At 37.8% G+C, this 19,322-nt stretch overlaps 1 protein-coding gene across 16 annotated transcripts in view; it reads left to right on the top strand.

The window, feature by feature from the left end:
* afdna (afadin, adherens junction formation factor a) overlaps positions 1-19,322 on the top strand; it is a 109,956-nt gene that overhangs the window by 50,847 nt on the left and 39,787 nt on the right. For 11 of the 16 annotated variants that reach the window (XM_079639778.1, XM_079639788.1, XM_079639785.1 and 8 more), the window contains exons 3-15: positions 158-270; positions 1,763-1,923; positions 2,163-2,320; positions 4,131-4,288; positions 7,197-7,290; positions 7,505-7,639; positions 8,654-8,695; positions 11,807-11,901; positions 11,986-12,239; positions 15,974-16,043; positions 16,133-16,239; positions 17,249-17,304; positions 18,334-18,539. In XM_079639778.1, coding sequence (XP_079495904.1) covers positions 158-270; positions 1,763-1,923; positions 2,163-2,320; positions 4,131-4,288; positions 7,197-7,290; positions 7,505-7,639; positions 8,654-8,695; positions 11,807-11,901; positions 11,986-12,239; positions 15,974-16,043; positions 16,133-16,239; positions 17,249-17,304; positions 18,334-18,539 — 1,649 coding nt within the window. The remainder of the gene's footprint in view (positions 1-157; positions 271-1,762; positions 1,924-2,162; positions 2,321-4,130; positions 4,289-7,196; positions 7,291-7,504; positions 7,640-8,653; positions 8,696-11,806; positions 11,902-11,985; positions 12,240-15,973; positions 16,044-16,132; positions 16,240-17,248; positions 17,305-18,333; positions 18,540-19,322) is intronic. The other 5 variants (XM_079639779.1, XM_079639789.1, XM_079639787.1 and 2 more) reach the window with 3 other exon arrangements.

Genomic DNA, 19,322 nt, shown 5'->3' with positions numbered 1-19,322 from the left:
ACTTATAATCTCTTTTTTTGAGTAATATCACGTTCTATTAAATGCAATAATTAAGAAAAGAATGAGACCCATTTGGACTAGCCTCATTTTCGTTTCAGTCTGATTAAAGTCTATAGAGAGGTGAATTTCTGACTGGCATAATCTGTCTCTGTGACAGAAGAGAGGAAACTGGACTTGGACGAGAAACCACTGGTCGTGCAGCTGAACTGGAACAAAGACGACAGGGAGGGCCGCTTCGTCCTCAAGAACGAGAACGACATCATGCCCAAGGTGAGGAAACGTGGATGAGAGCGAGACCAGGCCGACTCCCTTTCACAGAGCTTGTTTCTTTGGTTTGTTCTGCTTGAATGCAGGAGCTGCAGATTTGCAATGATTCACTAAGGGTGTCTGTGTTCGTTCCTGTTGAGTTTTCTGCTCTTGGTTATGTTGGAACAGCTTTTTTAGTCCCCTGCTGTTCAGACGGCCCCTAAAACCATCTTCTCCGCAAGCCGGCCCATTGCACGTCAGTTAAAAACCCTCTCAGGGCATACAAACACACAGGCATCAGCAGACACTTCATTTCCTCGCTTAACTGGAGCAGATCAATTCTTTTTTTTTCTTTTCGTTTTACTCCGTCTGTCTCTCTCTCTCTCTCTCTTCACTTCAGTGGCTCTTAGTGTTGTGTGCAGCAATACTCCCTAAAGAGACATAAACTCAGAGCTAGGACTGTCTGAGTCTGCAAGAATGTGTGTGTTTAGGTGTGTGGGTGGTAGATCCCAACAAGTTTCTGCCTTTTAGGCTGTTTTCACACTTTTGATTGCTCAGTCCGAATTAAAGTTGGATTCCACCCTCCAAAACGTGGTACTGTATGTTTGAGTCATCAACATAAGTACAACTGTTTAACATCTCAGGATCAGAAGATGCCAGTGTCATGGTTTTATTATGAAATTTGCTATCTGTCTTATTTTTAACATTAGAGTGGATATGGTCATGCTATATTATGTTTTATTTATTATCTTAATCATAAACACTCTGGTTTGTAACTCAAATAGCTTTACTGTTTACAGCACTTTGTTATTCTTGTAGTTAATCTATAACAGCTAATGACTCACACATTCACAGAAAATAACTAACTTGCACGTTGCAAAACAAGGCGCATAAGTGCAACCAGGAGCGTGCAAATAGTGGTTCATGTCAGTAATTTATGACGGATTGCTTTATCAACTGTGAACTCAATACGTTCATAAAATGAGCTATTCAGTTGCTCTCAGCTCAACCATTTGATGATGTAGTGCTGAAGTGGTGTTGTGACATCCGTCTGGCCGCTCTCTTGTAGAGTAACTTGTTCAGGATGCTTGAATATGAACTCTGCAATCCTTTCTTTGGCCTTTTATTATTCATTCATAATGCAATATTTTGAAATCCCTCTGTAACAAGTTCTGGAGTGTTTCCTATGATGCATTGCAAAATCACAGCTGTGTTTAGAACTGAAACCAATAGAAACACATTATTCCACATAATTCAACATTAGTCTTTCACCCCCTTTAACTAATATTAAAAGTTAATAATGCAAAAGAGATTATTTAAAAATAATTAAAAATGAATAATATTAAACGCTAGTAAAAGTTAATATAGAAATATTGAAAGCGATGCTAAGAATTTTCTGGATTAATTCTACTATTCCTAATAGAATCCATGTGGGTCTAGCCATAACCTACTCTACTTGATATCCCACTGCAGTTTTTCTCAACATCTTTATTTTTCCTCTCGATCTCTCCATCAGAGAGCACTGACAAATGGCCCTGAGAAGGAGAAGGAGGGGGTGATCCAGAACTTCAAAAGAACACTGTCCAAGAAGGAGAAGAAGAAAGAGAAGAAGAGGGAGAAGGAGGCCTTTTCTAGAATTCCAGATGGAGACGATCACGCGCTGAACCGTGAGGATGGGTGAGGACTATGATTCGCCTTGTATGATAGACGGGCACATAAAGGCAATAGTCGTTTTAAAAGGATTTTTGTAAAACTCAGTTTGTGGGTAAATCGTATATGAGCATCTTAAAAAACAAATCTACTCAGCTTTTTTAATTTCACTTAGAAGTCACGAAAGAACATTTTTGGTTTCTCTTTCTGTGGTGTTGTGCTGGATAGCTAATTTCTATGACCGTCTTTAACCTTCTTCCTGATAGAGACTCCAGGTTGGCTGCTGAGGTATATAAAGACATGCCAGAGACCAGTTTTACACGGACTATTTCTAACCCTGAGGTGGTGATGAAGAGGAGACGACAGCAGAAGCTAGAGAAGAGGATGCAGGAATTCCGCAGCGGAGATGGTCGACCGGACTCAGGTTTGTACGGCACTACTTTTGTAAACATTTTCTACAGTGAAATATCACCACCTGTATTTACATAGCAGATTATTCAGTAGAATCCATTGTTAATCATTTTGCAAGCGAAGAGGCTAGCCAGTCATGATAGAGAGCTTATTTGCATATGGAAGTCTTACGAACAGTTATTGAAACTACAAGCTACAAAAGCATTTTTTTTTAGAACTTGTTGGTTTTCTGGCAACACAAATTTGAGCATAATAACATAACCATGCAGGCCTTGACATTGACGTGGTGGATTTCAGAAGTGGTGTGTATTGCAGTCAGTCCTACTAGCCATTTTTGTGGGTTGAATTTTATAATATATACATTTTTCAATTGCAGTCTTTTAAAAGGGCTTCTGAAATAATAAACTAAGTGCAATGTAGGTAAACCATCTGTTACCTTAAATTATACGTTTATCTCTGTAAAGCAGCTTTGTAACAATCTACATTGTTAAAAGCGCTATATAAATGAAGATGACTATATAATATAATTTTTCAAATATAGATTTTTCAATACACATCTCTCATGACCTCTCCGACAGCGGCACGCATTTGAATTTGCATATTTTTACTCATTCCCACCCAATGTGCGCACAAAAGGCCACCTCTCTGTACTAAACTGAGTTTGTTTTCGCTGCTTTATGAACAAACTGCTCGGTTTAAAATCTTCCCGGTCGACTGACATTTGTTATTACATTCGCTTCAAACATTACAATGCTCATGATAACTTTTGTTAGCTCTACAATAAATACATCTTATTCATCAGCTAATTAGTCTTCGATATCGATGCCATAGAAATATACAGAGCTACTGCAAAAACAGAAGTTTTAAGACAAAATTCTAAAGATAGCTGCACGCTCATTTCTCTTGCGCATAAGGTCTAGATGTGGAGCTAGAAATCATTCGGTCCAAAACAAGGTCCTTTCTGTTTGTTTTTCATGCAAAATGGGCTATGATGTCAGCAGTATGTCTCCATGGGATACCGTAAACTGTAATTTTATAATGAGAGCACCAAACCAGAACCCTGGCAGGTCCATTACACTTGTTGGACCAAAGAACCACCTACTTTCAATTGGAAAACAATTTCAAGCCTCAACATAAAACTTTATATTCTAGTTCTGTTTACACCGACACCAAAAATAGCCTTTCTGTTCTAGGCAGACATGAATATTTAGATTTTCCAAGCTTATGTAATCAGGATAATAACGTATGTCTGCTACCGAGGGTTTAGACCAGAGGCAAATCCTCAATGTGACGCACACAAAAAGTCTCCCAGTTAGTCATCACATTCACCCCGTCCGGCAAGAGTTAAGCAGTGTGTGAAATGGTTAGAGGCTTAGTTAGGCACGCGGTGGGGTTTAGATCCCAGTGTTGGGGACGTTTGAGTTCTCACACTGTGTGTGCTGCGAAACTAATAAAATCATACAACCTACATTGGGCACCACCAAAATGATTATTCAGAATAAAGGAGGGTGTTTTAGGAGCAAAATTTCAGCTAATTCTGTTAGTGTAATTTGGCATTATACTGTACATTGACTATGCTGTCAGCAGGTTTTTAAACTGACGCAAATGGCCAAGTAATTGGCCATGCCATTGCCAATATATCGGTCTGCCTTTAGAGCTGACTCAAGGTAGATGTAAGTTAATATGCATGATTAACAGCCAATTCTGATAATCTGGAAAAGCCAGGTATCATCTGATTAATTGGCCTCGCCAATGTATCAGTCTATTGCTAATCTATGCACTATTAGGTCTTAATTCTCTTTGACACTATCTCTCTCATTTAGGAGGGACTCTGAGGATATATGCTGATAGTCTGAAGCCCAACATTCCCTACAAGACCATTCTGCTCTCAACTACTGATATGGCTGACTTTGCTGTGGCCGAGGCTCTGGAGAAATATGGTCTGGAGAAGGAAAACCCTAGAGATTACTGCATCGCCCAGGTGAGGTTTAACACAGTGTTTGCTTTCCAATGGGATGCTTTCAGAGAGTTGTACTTCCCGATGATAGATTTGGTGGTGCAGCATCGTCTGACTGTTTTAAAAATCTGCAGGATGGATTTAAATATGGTAGAATTGAGGGATGCACAATATGTTGGTATTTTATTGTTATCCTGTCAATATTATAAATTTAATGATTTAATCCATATCAATCAGAGTCTATGTTGGATATTACATTTTGTGTGCTCATTTCTCCCTATTTTTACATTTAGATTACCTTTGCTGTAATCTAGTGCTGACTTAGTTAATCTTTAAAAACACGAATAATGACTAACAATTATGAAACAATATTGTTGAAGGTTTTGTTATTTTATAAATCACTTGGGATAAAAGCATCTGCTAAATTTATGAATGTAAATAACACTGTTAAATGTAATCTTTAACAAATCTCAAAATGTATATCCATTTTTCATACTATACTGTTATAATGTTGTGATGCCTAAATTCACTTGTTTATTTACATGGTCCCTGCAGGTCCATAAAGTCAGTTTCAGTTGTATCTAATTTAAGGTCAAGTCTTAAATATCTTAAATGGTGCAACAAAAGTCTTAATTATCATTATAAGAGGGCTTAAATTCAAGGATGGGAAAATAAGAACCACAAGACGGCCTAATGTGATTATTAAACCTAAAAAGGCTATGATTCACTTAAATAAATGTGAGCGCTGAACGTTTCAAAGTAAAAATATGTTTAGAATTAATAATAAAATAATAAAACATCCCTATTTTAATAAATTAATTAAATAAATTAATTCAGTATTAATATTTTTCATAAATAGAAAAAGGTCCCTAATAAAACAGCTGAGAGTTAAAGGCACACTATGTAAGAATTGTACCTTAATATAACAGCTTCAAAGTCATTTCGATGGTAAACAAACTCGTAGTAGGGCGAATCATCCCGAAAGCAAAGCCTGGGTGGGACGCCGCTGGAAAAATGGCACATGAAAAACGCAGCATGTGGAACCGGACAAGAGTCTCACTCGGTCAGGCTTTCACTCGTTGGTGAGAGCTAAAAAACAGCAATGGATGCAACAGCGATGCTGACCTAGCGTTCTTGTTGATGGACTAGTAGACATCTTCAGAGGCTATCTGTGCTTGTTCGATGTCCGACGTTTTGTAACGCGTTGTGTCAGGAGGAAAAATATGGATAGCTCTCAGATGAAGTTATTACAGAGGCCAGACAGACTCGCGGAGGCGATTGGCATCTCACAACTTGCACTTTATTCCCCAATCGAACTCATGTTACTGTCTGTCACACGTTCTACCGTCCACAGCGTTACTTGATAAACAAAATTAGGATAAGAATGAGCATCAAACAGAAATAACCCGCATACATGGGGTGTTCGAGGCGCGCATACAATACAGACTGCCGACAGTTCAACAGGGCGCACGCAGCTCTTAAAGGGGCCACACCTTATTTCCACTCGTTACAGCTTCCATCCTACTGAACAGGTACCGGTATACAGGGGGAGGGGATCAGGCCATGAGTGCAGAGACGGCGCTGTGTGAGTGCTATTTACGACAGTAACGTTAAATACAAATACTCCACAGCGACTCTAGGGGTCACTGTTTGACAAAAGACGTAAAACTGCATAATGTGCCTTTAAGCCAAAATATGCAGATAAGAATTGTATAAATGATGGACCTTTTGTTGAAATCTATGGAACTTACTTCATATTTCTGTGGTTGCACATGTTGGTCCGAGTTATTATCAGATTCAACATCCCTCCCGTGTCCGTCTCTCGGTGGATCCCCTTTTCTTCCAGTGAACAAATCCAGCATATTTCATCAGGCCACTGCATGATTTATCTTCCAGATTAAAGCCAGGAGCTGGCGTGTGCTTCACCTCTTCAGCTGAGAGTAATTGAATTGTGCAGTTCTAAAGTGCTGCACATCCTGCACATGTTTAGTGCTGTATGTTGCGAGAGATATATACGTGGTGTTGAGGAGGAAGTGTAGAGGAGGAGAGCAGGAAGAGCTTGAAGTGGCCGGTCTAATCTCTGCTGTCAACACATGACGAACATCGCTGATACAAAAGTGTCAACCTTGGGCTGTCTGCGCCCTTGGTCCACAGCTCTTTTCAGCCGCCATCTCAGCCAATCACATTGAGAGTTTCTGAGAGAAGTGTGCCATCGTAATATCTTACCCCATCACTCTGGCCAATTTTAATTACATACACGGCTTGTCCATAAAGCTGCTGTTAAATCGTGGCAGGGAGTGTGTATCTGTCACTAAAACAGGTGTTTACTGCCTGCCTGGAGTGCAAACTGTGAAATATTACTGTGCTTTGCCAAATAAGTCAAACGTTATTAGTTCTCTGGGCAACAAAAGTGTATTTTTAAACTCTTAGGGCCAGATTTACAAACAGCATGTTTGTAACCCCCTTTTGGTATTAAAAAACTACAGTCAGGATTTACTAAAAAGAGACAGTGAAAAAATAGCGCTGAAAATGTGTGGACAGGGTTACTTTTGTGGCTGACCTTATTTACATGCATTTGTAGGAGTTTCAGATGCTAAATTTATGGGAGGAGAGTACGGTATTTAAATAAATCATGCAAGGTGATTTACTAAGGTTTGCGCTACTCATTTTATGCGTTTTTGCACCATTATTTACCACCCTAAAAAAGCATGTCTTAAATCAGATGCTAATTTGCGCTGCTCTTGGTAGAGCTCTTGGTTGGTCATTATGGAAATGATCCAGCTGCGTCTGTCTTTTTAAATGTGTGTGTCGTCAGTAGATCACACATAGAACTTTCCACTCCCATCTGTGCTTTTATGGGATTGCACTCATGCTAATTTGCCCTGTTTAGTAAATCTGGCCTTTAAAGTGTGTGAATGTTCACTTTGTGCAGGTGATTCATGTAAATGATAAACAAGTGAAGGAGACCATCCTAGATGACACCGATTGCCCTCTGCAGATCCTCAGAGACTGGACCAGTGATAAAGGTCAGCAAAACATCCCATTTCTTATTCTGTTGTCATGTTCAGACACATTTTGGAATGTAGATACACCTAATGTTAGTTATGCATTCTTGCATGCTTAAATTGATAAAATTGCATTTAAAGGAGTTAGATAATAAAAAGCCTTTCATTTACACCAGCTTATAGCGCCCCCTGTTGACTTTAATGTGCTATTACATAAAAATTGTCAATTTTACAGAGGCCTTAGTATTCCAGCTGAAAAAGCGTCCTCCAGACTACGTTCCAAGGAAAGGACGTAAGCCTGACTCCAGGATGGGGCAGCAGGGATCCATTCCTCCTGAGAAACTGCCCTACCTGGTTGAACTGAGCCCAGGTGACACACACACACACAAACATGCACAATGACATCACATCCATTTACGAGGAAAATTAGAGCAGAAACAGAGGCTTTTGTGTATCATAGAATGGTAGCAGAGCTGTTCATAGATCAGTCATGCTGATTTAAGCCTGCGCTAGAGTTTCAGTTGCACTGATGTGACGGCTATGAAGAGTGGCCCACCAATTGCCCACTGACATTCACGCACGAGTAGAGCTGTGGCCAACAATTGAGTTCAGTCTCTGGACCGCTGTATAGTCAGCTAGAGAGAACCCCTTAAAATACACCTTAGTTTCAGTTGAGTTGATGAATTTTTTTTTTTTAGAGTGGGAAATTCGCATCATCTAGACCTAAACCTCACTAACGCTGTCTCTCAGTCTAACTGCTGCTTGCATACTGTTCCCCTTTGCTATGGCCCACAACTAACCCTCTCACTGAGTTTATAACCAATGCTTCTTAACTGCAAAGAGTTGAGCTGAAACTCTCCTGATATGTAAGGACACCGTCTCTACACTGGAAGCGACTGAATTCTCATCGTGACTGCAAAACACTCAAGGCTGCCTACAATGAAAGCATTAAAACCGAAATCTAATAAAAAAAATATTTTACATGGGATATACCGGTGTGTGTGTGTGTGTATATATATATATATATATATATATATATATATATATATATATATATATACATACATATAAATATATATAAATGGAAGATAGCTGGAGTAGCTATGCAGGACATCGTCTAAATTCTGGTGTAGATACAATCTAGAAGTGGTCATGAGGGTTCTGGAAACAAATTTTGGGGCTTGGAAATTGATTGACATATTAACTCATCTCTTGAGTTTGTGTCAGCAGAGAGACTGACTACTTGCTTATGGCGCTTTTTCTCTTTCTTGCTGCGTTTGGTACTCCTTGGCTTTTCCTCTCCCTGTCTCTCTCTTTGGCGCGTTGTTGGCGTGTGTCCCGCGTTCTGTCTGCTCCTGGCTCCTGTGCATGTGTCCCATCCTAGGGCGAGGGAGTCACTATGCCTACTACTACCGCCATCATGAAGGTAACACAAACCTGCCTGCACCTCACCCCTCCGCTAGCCCTACCTCTCTCTCTCTCACACACTCTGAAAGAGAAATGTGTGCAGTTATGTGCTCTGATTGTTGGCACTAGAGAAGATGGATGTGGTATTTTCTGGTAAAGCATTTAGTTTTTACAGCTCATTGTTCCTTGTATTGGTAGAAAGTTCCCAGCATTGCACACTCAGACTCTTACATAATTGCTAAGGCTATGTCTACATTAATCCGTATACATTTAAAAAACGCTTTTTCGTTTCAAACGCTCTCCGTCCACACTAGCGCTTTCAAAGCGTTTTCCAAAAGTTTCTCATCCACACAGAAAACACTAAATTCACCTCACTGCGCATGCGCATCCAAAAGTTTCTCATCCACACAGAAAACACTAAATTCACCTTACTGCGCATGCCTATTCTTCTGGCAGGATCTTTTTATTGATAAAATATCTCACCATTCACTGATGCATCCAGTTCGCACTCAGTCACCACTAGGGATGGGAATTGATAAGAATTTAACGATTCCGATTCCATTATCAATATTGCTTATCGATCCGATTCCTTATCGATTCTTATTGGGGTGAGGAATTAAGTACAAATTTGTTTGTATTAACTCGCTTTAATATCTGATCAAATTGATAATTTTCACATTCATTGGTCCGGACAAAAAATTTAAATAAAACTGCCATTTATGTGCCATAAAAACTAAAAAACACAGACTGAAAACAGTTAAGGAAGAGCTTGTGCCTTTTGGAATATTAACAGTGCTCATTTGGATTAGGCTATTGAGTTACTAAAACAAACTTTGTCAAATAATACACAAGTTTTCTTCACATTTTGAACGTTTTTGTTTCCATTTGTTTAATTTCAAGATCTGATGTGACTTAGCCATTGCTGTTTTTACAGCTACAAAGCTGGGAGCACTAAATGATATTCAGTCACATTATACACGCTTTTAACATTAAATAAAGCACATAAATAGTACCTTATATTATCATTGCCACACTTTGAGATTGTTGTTCCAGCGCGACGTCGCAGTAAAATAGGATCCGTTTCAAAAAGAATCGTTGCGTGTTGAGGCTGGTTAAACTTTGATTAACATGGAAAATGATACTTTTTATCACGTGTCGCACCGTCGCGTCGCATGTAGTTAGGACGCGGTCAGAGCGCTTCTGACTCGATGCCATGTTTTCTCATAGTGTTTGCTACATTCTGAACCAAAACAACGCAGCACGTGTGTAACGTCGTGTCACATTTGAACGAGCGGAATCGTTAAGCAGGCATGCTAACGGTTCAAAGGAATCGATTCACAGAACCGGTTCTCGGTTCCCATCCCTAGTCACCACTATTATATGTTTGGTCTAAAACGCAACTGCTCTCATGATTTGCCACTGGACAGCAATTGTCAATTGAGGAAATGTTCTGGCATCTTTGCAGTACCGTGATTATGAAGAGTTTACAAAGTAACATATCTTTAGCAACAGTGTGAAAGTGAATAGCTCATAAGGCACAATAGCAGTATAAACGTACATACTTATCCGTTCAATGTACATCACATGACTAAACATGCGTCATCGTTTTCAAATACCTTTCAAATTTATTCACTTGCGTAAGCATTTTCAAAAAGCTCAGTTTTTGCAAGACAAAAACGCTGTATCAGTGTGGATGGAAGGCCAAAACGGAGAGAAAAAGATGCGTTTAACAAAAAAAGTAAATATCTAAATATACATTTTTCCCGTGTATTCATGGTTAGAGATCCTTACCTAAAAGCCAACATGACCTGGTTACTTTTTTTTATATGCAAGTTCCTGGTTTTATTGTTTAAAAACCTGTCTTTTTAATTTTTCTAAAATTTCTCCAAAGACTTTTCACCTTACACCTACATTATTGTTCACATTATTATACGTCACCTACATTATTATACACTGTGTCGGGCTAACGGCTATTTAAAAAAAACACGAAACATACAAAACATGATGTTTTAAAATCTTATTTCCTTCTTTTACTGTTTGTGCTTTGCATTTTGCTTATAACTCCTAATTGCCAGTCATCTCACTAATCTATGATTTAAAATATAACCATAACCATCCCATCATCATTTATAACACTGGATTTCCTGTAAAGGTACTTTGTTTCTTAGCACATTTCTAAAAATCGTGATCAGGTTCCAATTTCATATAAAGTAATTGTTTTTGCATAGTATTCATACAATTTACTTGACAGTTATTTCTAAGGATGTGTAATAAGGGTTGACTAGTCAATCAAGAAACAACTAGTTGATCAGTGAGGTCAGCATTTACAGTATATACAGTACCATTCAAAAGTTTGGTGTCTGTAAGATTTTTTTTCCCATGTCTTTAGAAGTCTCTTCTGCTCACCAAGGCTACATTTATTTGATCAAATACAGTAAAAGCAATAATATTGTGAAATATCTTTTACATTAACTGGTTTCTATTTTAATATACTTTAAAATGTGATTTATTCCTGTAATGCAAAGCTGAATTTTCATCATTACTCCAGTCTTCAGTGTCACACGATCCTTCAGAAATTATTATATGCTGATTTGCTGCTCAAGAAATATTTCTCACTACTATTAATGTTGAAAACAGTTGTCCGGCTTAATATTTTTGTGGAAACTGACACTTTTTTTCAGGATTCTTTGATGAATTGACAGTTCAAAAGAACATTTTTATTTTAAAGATTATTTTTGTAACAGTAAATACATTTATAATGCATAGTCACTTTTTATCCATTTAGTGTGTTCTTGCTGAATAAAAAAAAATCTTAGTGTCCTCAAACTTTTGAACAGTAGTGTATTTTTAGAGGCAGTGCTTTAATTAGCATACTGTACAACCCTGGAACACCCTCTCGGGGGAGTTGCGTCTTTACATTCAGGGGTGAAAGAGCCTAATTATACAGTAGTTTAACTAACCCATTGACTAGACAATTTTGGAAACATGTAGTTTTGCATATCTTTTACATGGCCTCAAGCACAGAAGTGACTAATGGGTTGTGCCAGCGTGCGCATGCTTGTGTTTTTAATTGAGTAAAATGCAGAAAACGCAAATGTGTGTGTCTCACTGCTCTGTGGCTGCTCTGCAGATGGGTCAGACTCCAGGGATAAACCCAAACTCTACCGACTACAGCACAGCGTCACTGAAGTCGGATCTGATCGGAGTGAAGAGGGAAACGTACAGGTAAGGAAACCGCTCGGCGTAGTACAATGAAACGGGGAGAAATGTTTAAAGACCTAAAACTTCCCTGATTTTCCCACACTGCAGCTGGCTGGGCCTGGGATCATGCCTCACCACTGTGACCTGATGCATGCGGACGGGTTGGTGACCGTGACCCCCGTCAGTTTGGACGCTGAGACGTTTGTAGATGGACAGCGGATCTCGGACACTACGGTTCTGCGCAGCGGTGTGACTGTCCAGTTCGGGGCCACTCACGTTTTCAAATTCGTAGACCCCAGCTACGACCACAGCATGTCCAAGAGAGACCCGGGGCTCATGATGAAGGGAAGACACAAATCAGGGTGAGCCATTTTCATTTTAAGAGCAGCCACGTAGAGCTTATTTATTACATATTTATTTATGTAGTGCTTTTCAGAATACACATTTCAAAGCAGCTTTACAAAAAAAACATGATGTTCATATCTTAATATCTTCATAACTTAATTACATTTAGCAGATTAGAGCTGAGTGATAATATAGTTCAGATTTTGTCTTTGAGATATTATACAGAGAGAGAGAGAGTATGTACTGTATGCCTGCAGACAGTATGTATGTACTCTCCAACTTTTAATATATTACTAGGCGTTAATATAGTTTAAATGTTTTGACGATAGACGACGGATCTTTTGTTGACCAGCTGTGGCATTCTTGCACAATGAACCATCTGTTGTTCTGTGTAACATTATACACAGCGCTGGGGAAGCTTCTTTTGTTGCTTACCTAGCTACTTATTTAAAGTAGTTAAACTACAGACAAGCTACTCATTAAAAAACAAAAGAGCCACAAAATAAAGTTATTAGTCTTTATATAACGACAGCACCTATATATATGTTTTTGTTAAAGTTGACTTCAAAATGCTACAGACGTCTAGTAGTATGTCACTGTTCTTCATGAGATGGTTTGCACTTGTGGAGCCATTAGATGGCGGTATTTAGATGGTTAAGTGTCTTAAACAGAGAACAAACAAACGAGAATGTGCATTACGTTTATATCCGTGTCTGCCGTCACTCTGAAGTTGTGTTATGGGATGCTCTGCTGCCATGGCAACAGGAGTTTCACGGGTTTTGCACGCGGGTGTCTTCTGCAGTGACTGTCCTCTCAGATTTCTAGTCTTAAATGCAGCCTTTACAGTGAGAAATGTTGGAAAAGAGGCTGGAGGAGTGACGGGGAGAGGGTGAGCAGAAGGTTATGTTGGCCACAGGCAGAGAGAGTCTATAATCTGATCAGCGTGGGTTGGAGAGGGGTGTGTCCCAGTGTCATTTCAGAGAGAAACGCTGGCGAATTGTGTTTGAGACAGGGTGGAGAGTAGTGACACACACACACACACACACTTCACTGTAAAACATATCAGACAGGGAAGAGAGGAGTGGAGAGCTGTCCTGGTGAGTACATCCATGTTTTACACGAGTTGTACACTTGAGTGATCAGCTGACCATGAAGATTTTTTGTATTGTTTATTACTCACAAACTTTTATTTAATTATAAGCAGGCTTTGTGGATTATAAATTTTTTTTGGTATTATCTAATAACAAATGCAAATTTTTATATTTGCGGTCTTTTAACTCTTAAACGCAAAAGTTTCTTTTGAAACCAACTTTAGTGGTAAGTTGACATTGGTTTTTCATGCTTGTATCTAAAGATATATATACATATATACTTGTATATTAGTTCAATAAAACCTACTCTATCAAAAGTGATGTCTCGAGGGGATAATTGTTTTTAATGATCCTACAAGTTAAATATGAGGAACATATTTTATTATTATTATTTTTAAATATTTTAAATATGAGGAAAGAACAAAAATATATTTATATATATTGTATCAAAAAATACCCTACCATTCAAAAGTTTTTTTTAATCAAATATTTTTAAAAAAATTACTTTACCAAGGCTTTTTATACCTGTATATAATTATTAGTCCTGTCAAATCGATTAATCACATCAACATAAGTTTTTGTTTACATAATATATATGCGTGTATATATATTATATTTATATAATATATAAATGTCTGTGTATACAGTTTATACACACAAACACACACATATTTATACAATGCACAGATACCTATAAATGTGTATACGTATATATACAGACGCGCGCGCACACACACACACAAACTCGATTTGACAGCACTAATAATTATATATGAATTCTTGTGAATTCAAATGCAGTCTCAAGAAATATGAAAAAATATTATATATTAATTGCATAACACACCAATTTTCCCAGCCCAGCTCATTAGTAATAGTTTATTATTAGATTGTGAACATGTGAGCTATGCCCCGTGTTGTAATTCCTGTTTCTTATGTTGACTCGTATGTTTTTTCCCCCCCGCAACTCTACAAAGTAATTTTGTGTTTTGAGCTGTTTGTGTGAGCATGTAGATTTCATGCAGATCCTGTTGGCATGCAAGTATGTGAATGCGCTGTAATTAAATCTATGGTCATTTCAGGTCATTCATTCGTAATGTCTAGGTTCAATTAGGTTCATTTCATGCATTAATTTGATGTGAAAACATGTTATCTCTTAGCAAATGTGTTTGTGGCAATAAGCATAAATCTCTAATCTGATGTCCTGATGTTCCGCTGGATTACAGCGGTGCTCATTCCAGGACAGGGAAGCTTGCTGATGGGAAGGATCAGACATGGGCTCAGTCCTTGTAGTATCTGATTTTTCTGATTATGTGCTGTACACGCATGTACAAAAATGTACTCGTACTGCATGTTAATGCAAAGACATTTTCGGGGATGGAAAGATTTTTTCAAATGTTTTTGATAGAAGTCTCCTATGCTCACCAGTTCTGCATTTAATTGACCAAAAATACAGTAAAAACAGTATTGTCAAGTCTTGTTAGAGTTTAAAATAAACATTTAAATAACAATTTAAGATATTTGTAAAGATTTTAAAATGTATTTTATTCCTGTGATGCAAAGCTGAATTGAATCATTCCTTCAGTCTTCAGTGTCACATGACCGTATTGAAATCTAACTCTAATATGCTTATCAATGTTGAAAACAGTTGTGGAAAATGTGACATTTAAAAAAAAAGAGAATTTCTTTGAAAAAATAAATATTTTGTGACATCATACATTAATTTACTGGCACTTTTGATAAATGTAATGCATCCTTGCTGATTAAAAGTATTAGTTTCTTTTAAAAAATCTATTTTTGTAAATCTGCTTCATGTTGTGTAGTGAAAACAACATTGCAACTTTAGGTTGTTTTTGAACATTTTTGCTTTACTATTAATACAGAAGTAGATCAATTTCTGATCAAAATCAGTTCTGCTCTCAACTATCAGAGATCTGGATGAGAACTATCCATTTTAAAATATTACTTGTACTGTTTGGAGTTACATAATGTGAAGCTGTTTTCGCACTGATGCCAGGCTTAATATATTATCAGAATAATCGTATCTTTTGGTTTGCATCCATCAAGTTCCAAAAAAAAGTACTGTACCTTTCATTTGTAAAATATTGAATTCTCTGGATTTTCAAAAATGGACATTACCACATGGTTATTTAATATATAAAGCAGCTTTTTGAAGTGCCCACACCCAAGCTGCAGTATAGATGATACCTGGATATACTGTGTCTATCTGAAAGCTGAGAGCTGGATACAGCTGTTTGACAGCTGTTGAACACAGTAGCAGTTTTCTGCCTTGTAATCTTGTTTTACGCTACTTTTCGTTTGTATAATTTTCGTTCAAACACTGTGTGGGTGTATCGTTAGTCTGTGGGATTCCTGCTCATTAATTTAGCCTGGTAAGAATGTTGGCGTGTTATTGATTGTCTTCAGAGCTCACACACACGCACACACTCTCATGTATCCGGGTGTTCGTGAGGCTGTGGGCCGCCGCTGCTGTTTGACTTTCCATTCAGCTCAGGTTTAATGTAATTGTGTGTTTTAGAGCGTGTGCAGGTCTGTTTGTTTGGCCACGAACAGTGTTTACTTTCATGACATCTGCTGAAATGATTGCTTTTTCCTTTTAACCCCCACCCCCTTCTTTTTGTGTCTGTCTTTCTCTATCCCAGAAGTGTCGCAGAGACGACCTTTGACCTTCACGGGGACATTCATAGTGGCTCTGCTCTCCCTACAAGCAAGGTGCCACATCTGCCTGCTTCATTTTGATCTCTGTGCATGTATTTGTGTGTGGTGGGATGCATCTCTTATGGGATGTTTGGTTGTTTCAGAGTTCAGGGAAGCTGGAGATGGAACGTCCTGGAAACAACAGTGAAAGAGGCCTGGTGAAGCCCATGATCAGAGGAGAACAGCAGGACTTTAACAAACATGACGGAAGGTAAGAACTTGGCCGCAAAATTAAAAGGTCTCACAAAAAAATGATTTTTATCATCTAATTGAACTATCCCTTATTTAAATTTAAGTTGCAATGTGTTATTTTCACGATGATTAAGATGTCGCGCACGTCATGTATATGGTAAATGTTGTATCCTAATTATAAAAAAATTATAATTGTGATCACTTACAAGTATGCTTTTCTTAAATATTTAGATGAAAAAAATATCATCTTGTTGTGTAAGTCCATTATGTTCCATAAGAGAGAGAGGAAATAATTCAAATAATTTTGCAAATAACTATAAATTATACAAAATCCAGGGACAGGGACATTTATTCAGAAAGTGATAATATTTTGTAATAACCATTATTATTATTTTATTAATAGTTGAATTAATAAAATGTAAATATTGTTTTATTAATACACATTATTTTGTTATTATACTATTATTACCTTTAATAAATGTTGCTAGCCTTTTTTTGCATAATTCATTATTATTCTATTAAATTATGTTAAATAAGACCATTGCCATTTTTTGGGGTGATTTTGATGTGATGTTGCTTTAAATACATTCAGAATTCTGATGATTTTCCACTGCAGTTGCACAGAAAATATAATAAAATCAGATTTAGTGTATGACACAGAAAACAGTGCCATGTCAGTTGCATTCTCTGTTCAGTAACAGCAGGTTTTGTGCATGTCAGCTATCAGTCAGTGAGGGTCTCTATGGAGTCGGTGCCGGGTACAGGTCTCTATATGTAACCTAACCCTGTCTCTCTGTCTGAACCTGAGACACCTGAGCCCGCCGCTCACCTGGCTTCAGTCTCATCATCAATAATCCAGTGGAGATGAGAACACGCATTCACACACGCACAGCACAGTTTGACATCTGTGACAGGATGTTGTACGGCAGGACAGGAGCGGGGTCTCTGGAGCGGTGGGCGTCTGTAGACAGTGGTGTCAATCTGTCCTATCTTAACTGGTTCATCGAGCAACAGTTCTTTCCCTGCAGGTCCCAGGACGGCCCAGAGCTCACACTGCCGGCCAGCATTGAGTTCAGGGAAAACTGTGAGTACCACATCCATCTACAAAGAAAAACCGATTGATTTGTGCTGTTTTCCTTTCTGTTTGTGCCTTCCGACCATAACTGGGTCATGGATCATGTGTTTTGTCTGGTGTGTGGCGGCTTTTTGTTTCTGTACATGTTTTGCCATTAGCTTTTCCTGGGTGTTGCAGAAGCAGTATAGCTGTGCTTTCATTGGCTGTGCTGATTACAGAGCAAATCAGAAAGCTAATTATAGAAATCACTTATGGTTAGCTGCATCATAGATCAATGGATGGAAAGTATTGATGACTGCGGAAAAAAAAGTTATATCAGTGTTCAGTCAGTTCAAGATCATTTATATTTGAATATGTACATTTTTCTGTGGAAAAATTATTCTGTCCATAAAAAATAATAATATATAACTGTCCATCCATGCTACTAGGTGGCAGGAGTGAGTGTTATGCTAGGAGACAGAGATGTTCTTCTACTAAGCACAAAAAAAGTACAAAATAAATAAATATTAAAAGTAAATAATCACAGACTGTTTTGTTTGCATTCATACATTCCAATTTGCATATTTATTTAGTTGAAAGTATCTCAAAATAAAATTACAAAGACCTGAGTTTAAAACTTTGTTATATGTATTATGATATGATTATGTAATGTGATGTGTTATGTGTCATGTTATGTTATATGTGTTATATGTAATGTGTTCTTATTTGTTATGCTATGTGTTATCATAAGTTATGTAATGGGAAAAAACTAAAAGCAGGATCCTTATAACATATTTTGCAAGCAACATACACTTTGCAAAATGAAATGTATTATAAAATATTACAGTTGTTTTTTCCACATGCTTTATAATATAGCGTAATTAGTAACATGGCATTTACGGCTCAGGTGACTGGCTAAAAAAAAAAAAAATCACCACGCACTAGCCATGCAACTGCCATTTAAATGATTGGGCATCTTAAAATCTAGCTCTCTCCTTCTTGGTCCATCCCAATTAATACTCTTTTTGTTTCTTTTATCCCATCATTACCTCCCTATAGCCGAAGATGCCTTCTTGTCCGCCATAATTAACTACACCAACAGCTCAACGGTGCACTTCAAGCTGTCTCCCACTTACGTCCTGTACATGACCTGCCGTTACGTCATGTCCAGCCAATACCGGCCCGACATCAGCCCGTCCGAGCGCACGCACAAGGTCATCGCCATTGTCAACAAGATGGTGAGCATGATGGAAGGAGTTATCCAGGTGGGTGTCTACAATTTTTTTACTAGAATTATCTTCTGATCCCATTTTTACAATGGGAGTTGTGTGTAACTTTATTATATTATAACTTTAATATGAATACTTTGACATGTCGCTGTGGTTCTGATGAAGAGATCTGTCTGTGGAGTTACATTATACATGCTTTTGTAGTTTTAGCGTTAAAGCTCGTTTCACTCTGCTTTCATCGATTCAGGTCATTGCCTCAGCAAACAGTGCTTAAACTACTGCACTCAGTGTTTCCCCTGTGTTTGTTTGTTTGTTTGTATGTGTGTGTGTGTGTGTGTGTGTTTATATCTCTGTGCCTTGTTTTACCTGATTCATGAGCCATACTGTATTTACAGCAGCGAGAAACATTTCTTATTATTCTCAATGTTGATAACCGTTGTGCTGCTTAATATTTTTGTGGAAACAGATTTTTTTAGGATTCTTTGATAAATAGAAAGTTAATAGAACAGCATCTATTTGAATTTTTTTTTTACTTTTACTGTCACTTTTGATCAATTTAATGCATCCTTGCTGAATAAATTTTTTTTATTAATTAAAAAGAAAATCTTACAGACTCAACTTGTGAACAGTGGTGTATCTATCAGCTGTGCATAATACATCATATCATGAACAAGACTGAATTCAACAAATTCTACAGAATAGTAAAATCGTTCAGTTACATCAATAAGTCGTTGTTGCTCATTTTGCATAAAGTTAAACTTTTCTCGGCTGCACATGCGCTTATTACATTTCCAACGTTCACTTTCATCATTTGGTCAC

The sequence above is a fragment of the Phoxinus phoxinus genome, assembly GCF_949152265.1.
Source record: "Phoxinus phoxinus genome assembly, chromosome: 16".
NCBI classification, from domain to species: domain Eukaryota; kingdom Metazoa; phylum Chordata; class Actinopteri; order Cypriniformes; family Leuciscidae; genus Phoxinus; species Phoxinus phoxinus.
The sequence above is the reverse complement of the archived record's forward strand: the minus strand, read 5'-3'. Positions and strand labels throughout refer to the sequence as shown.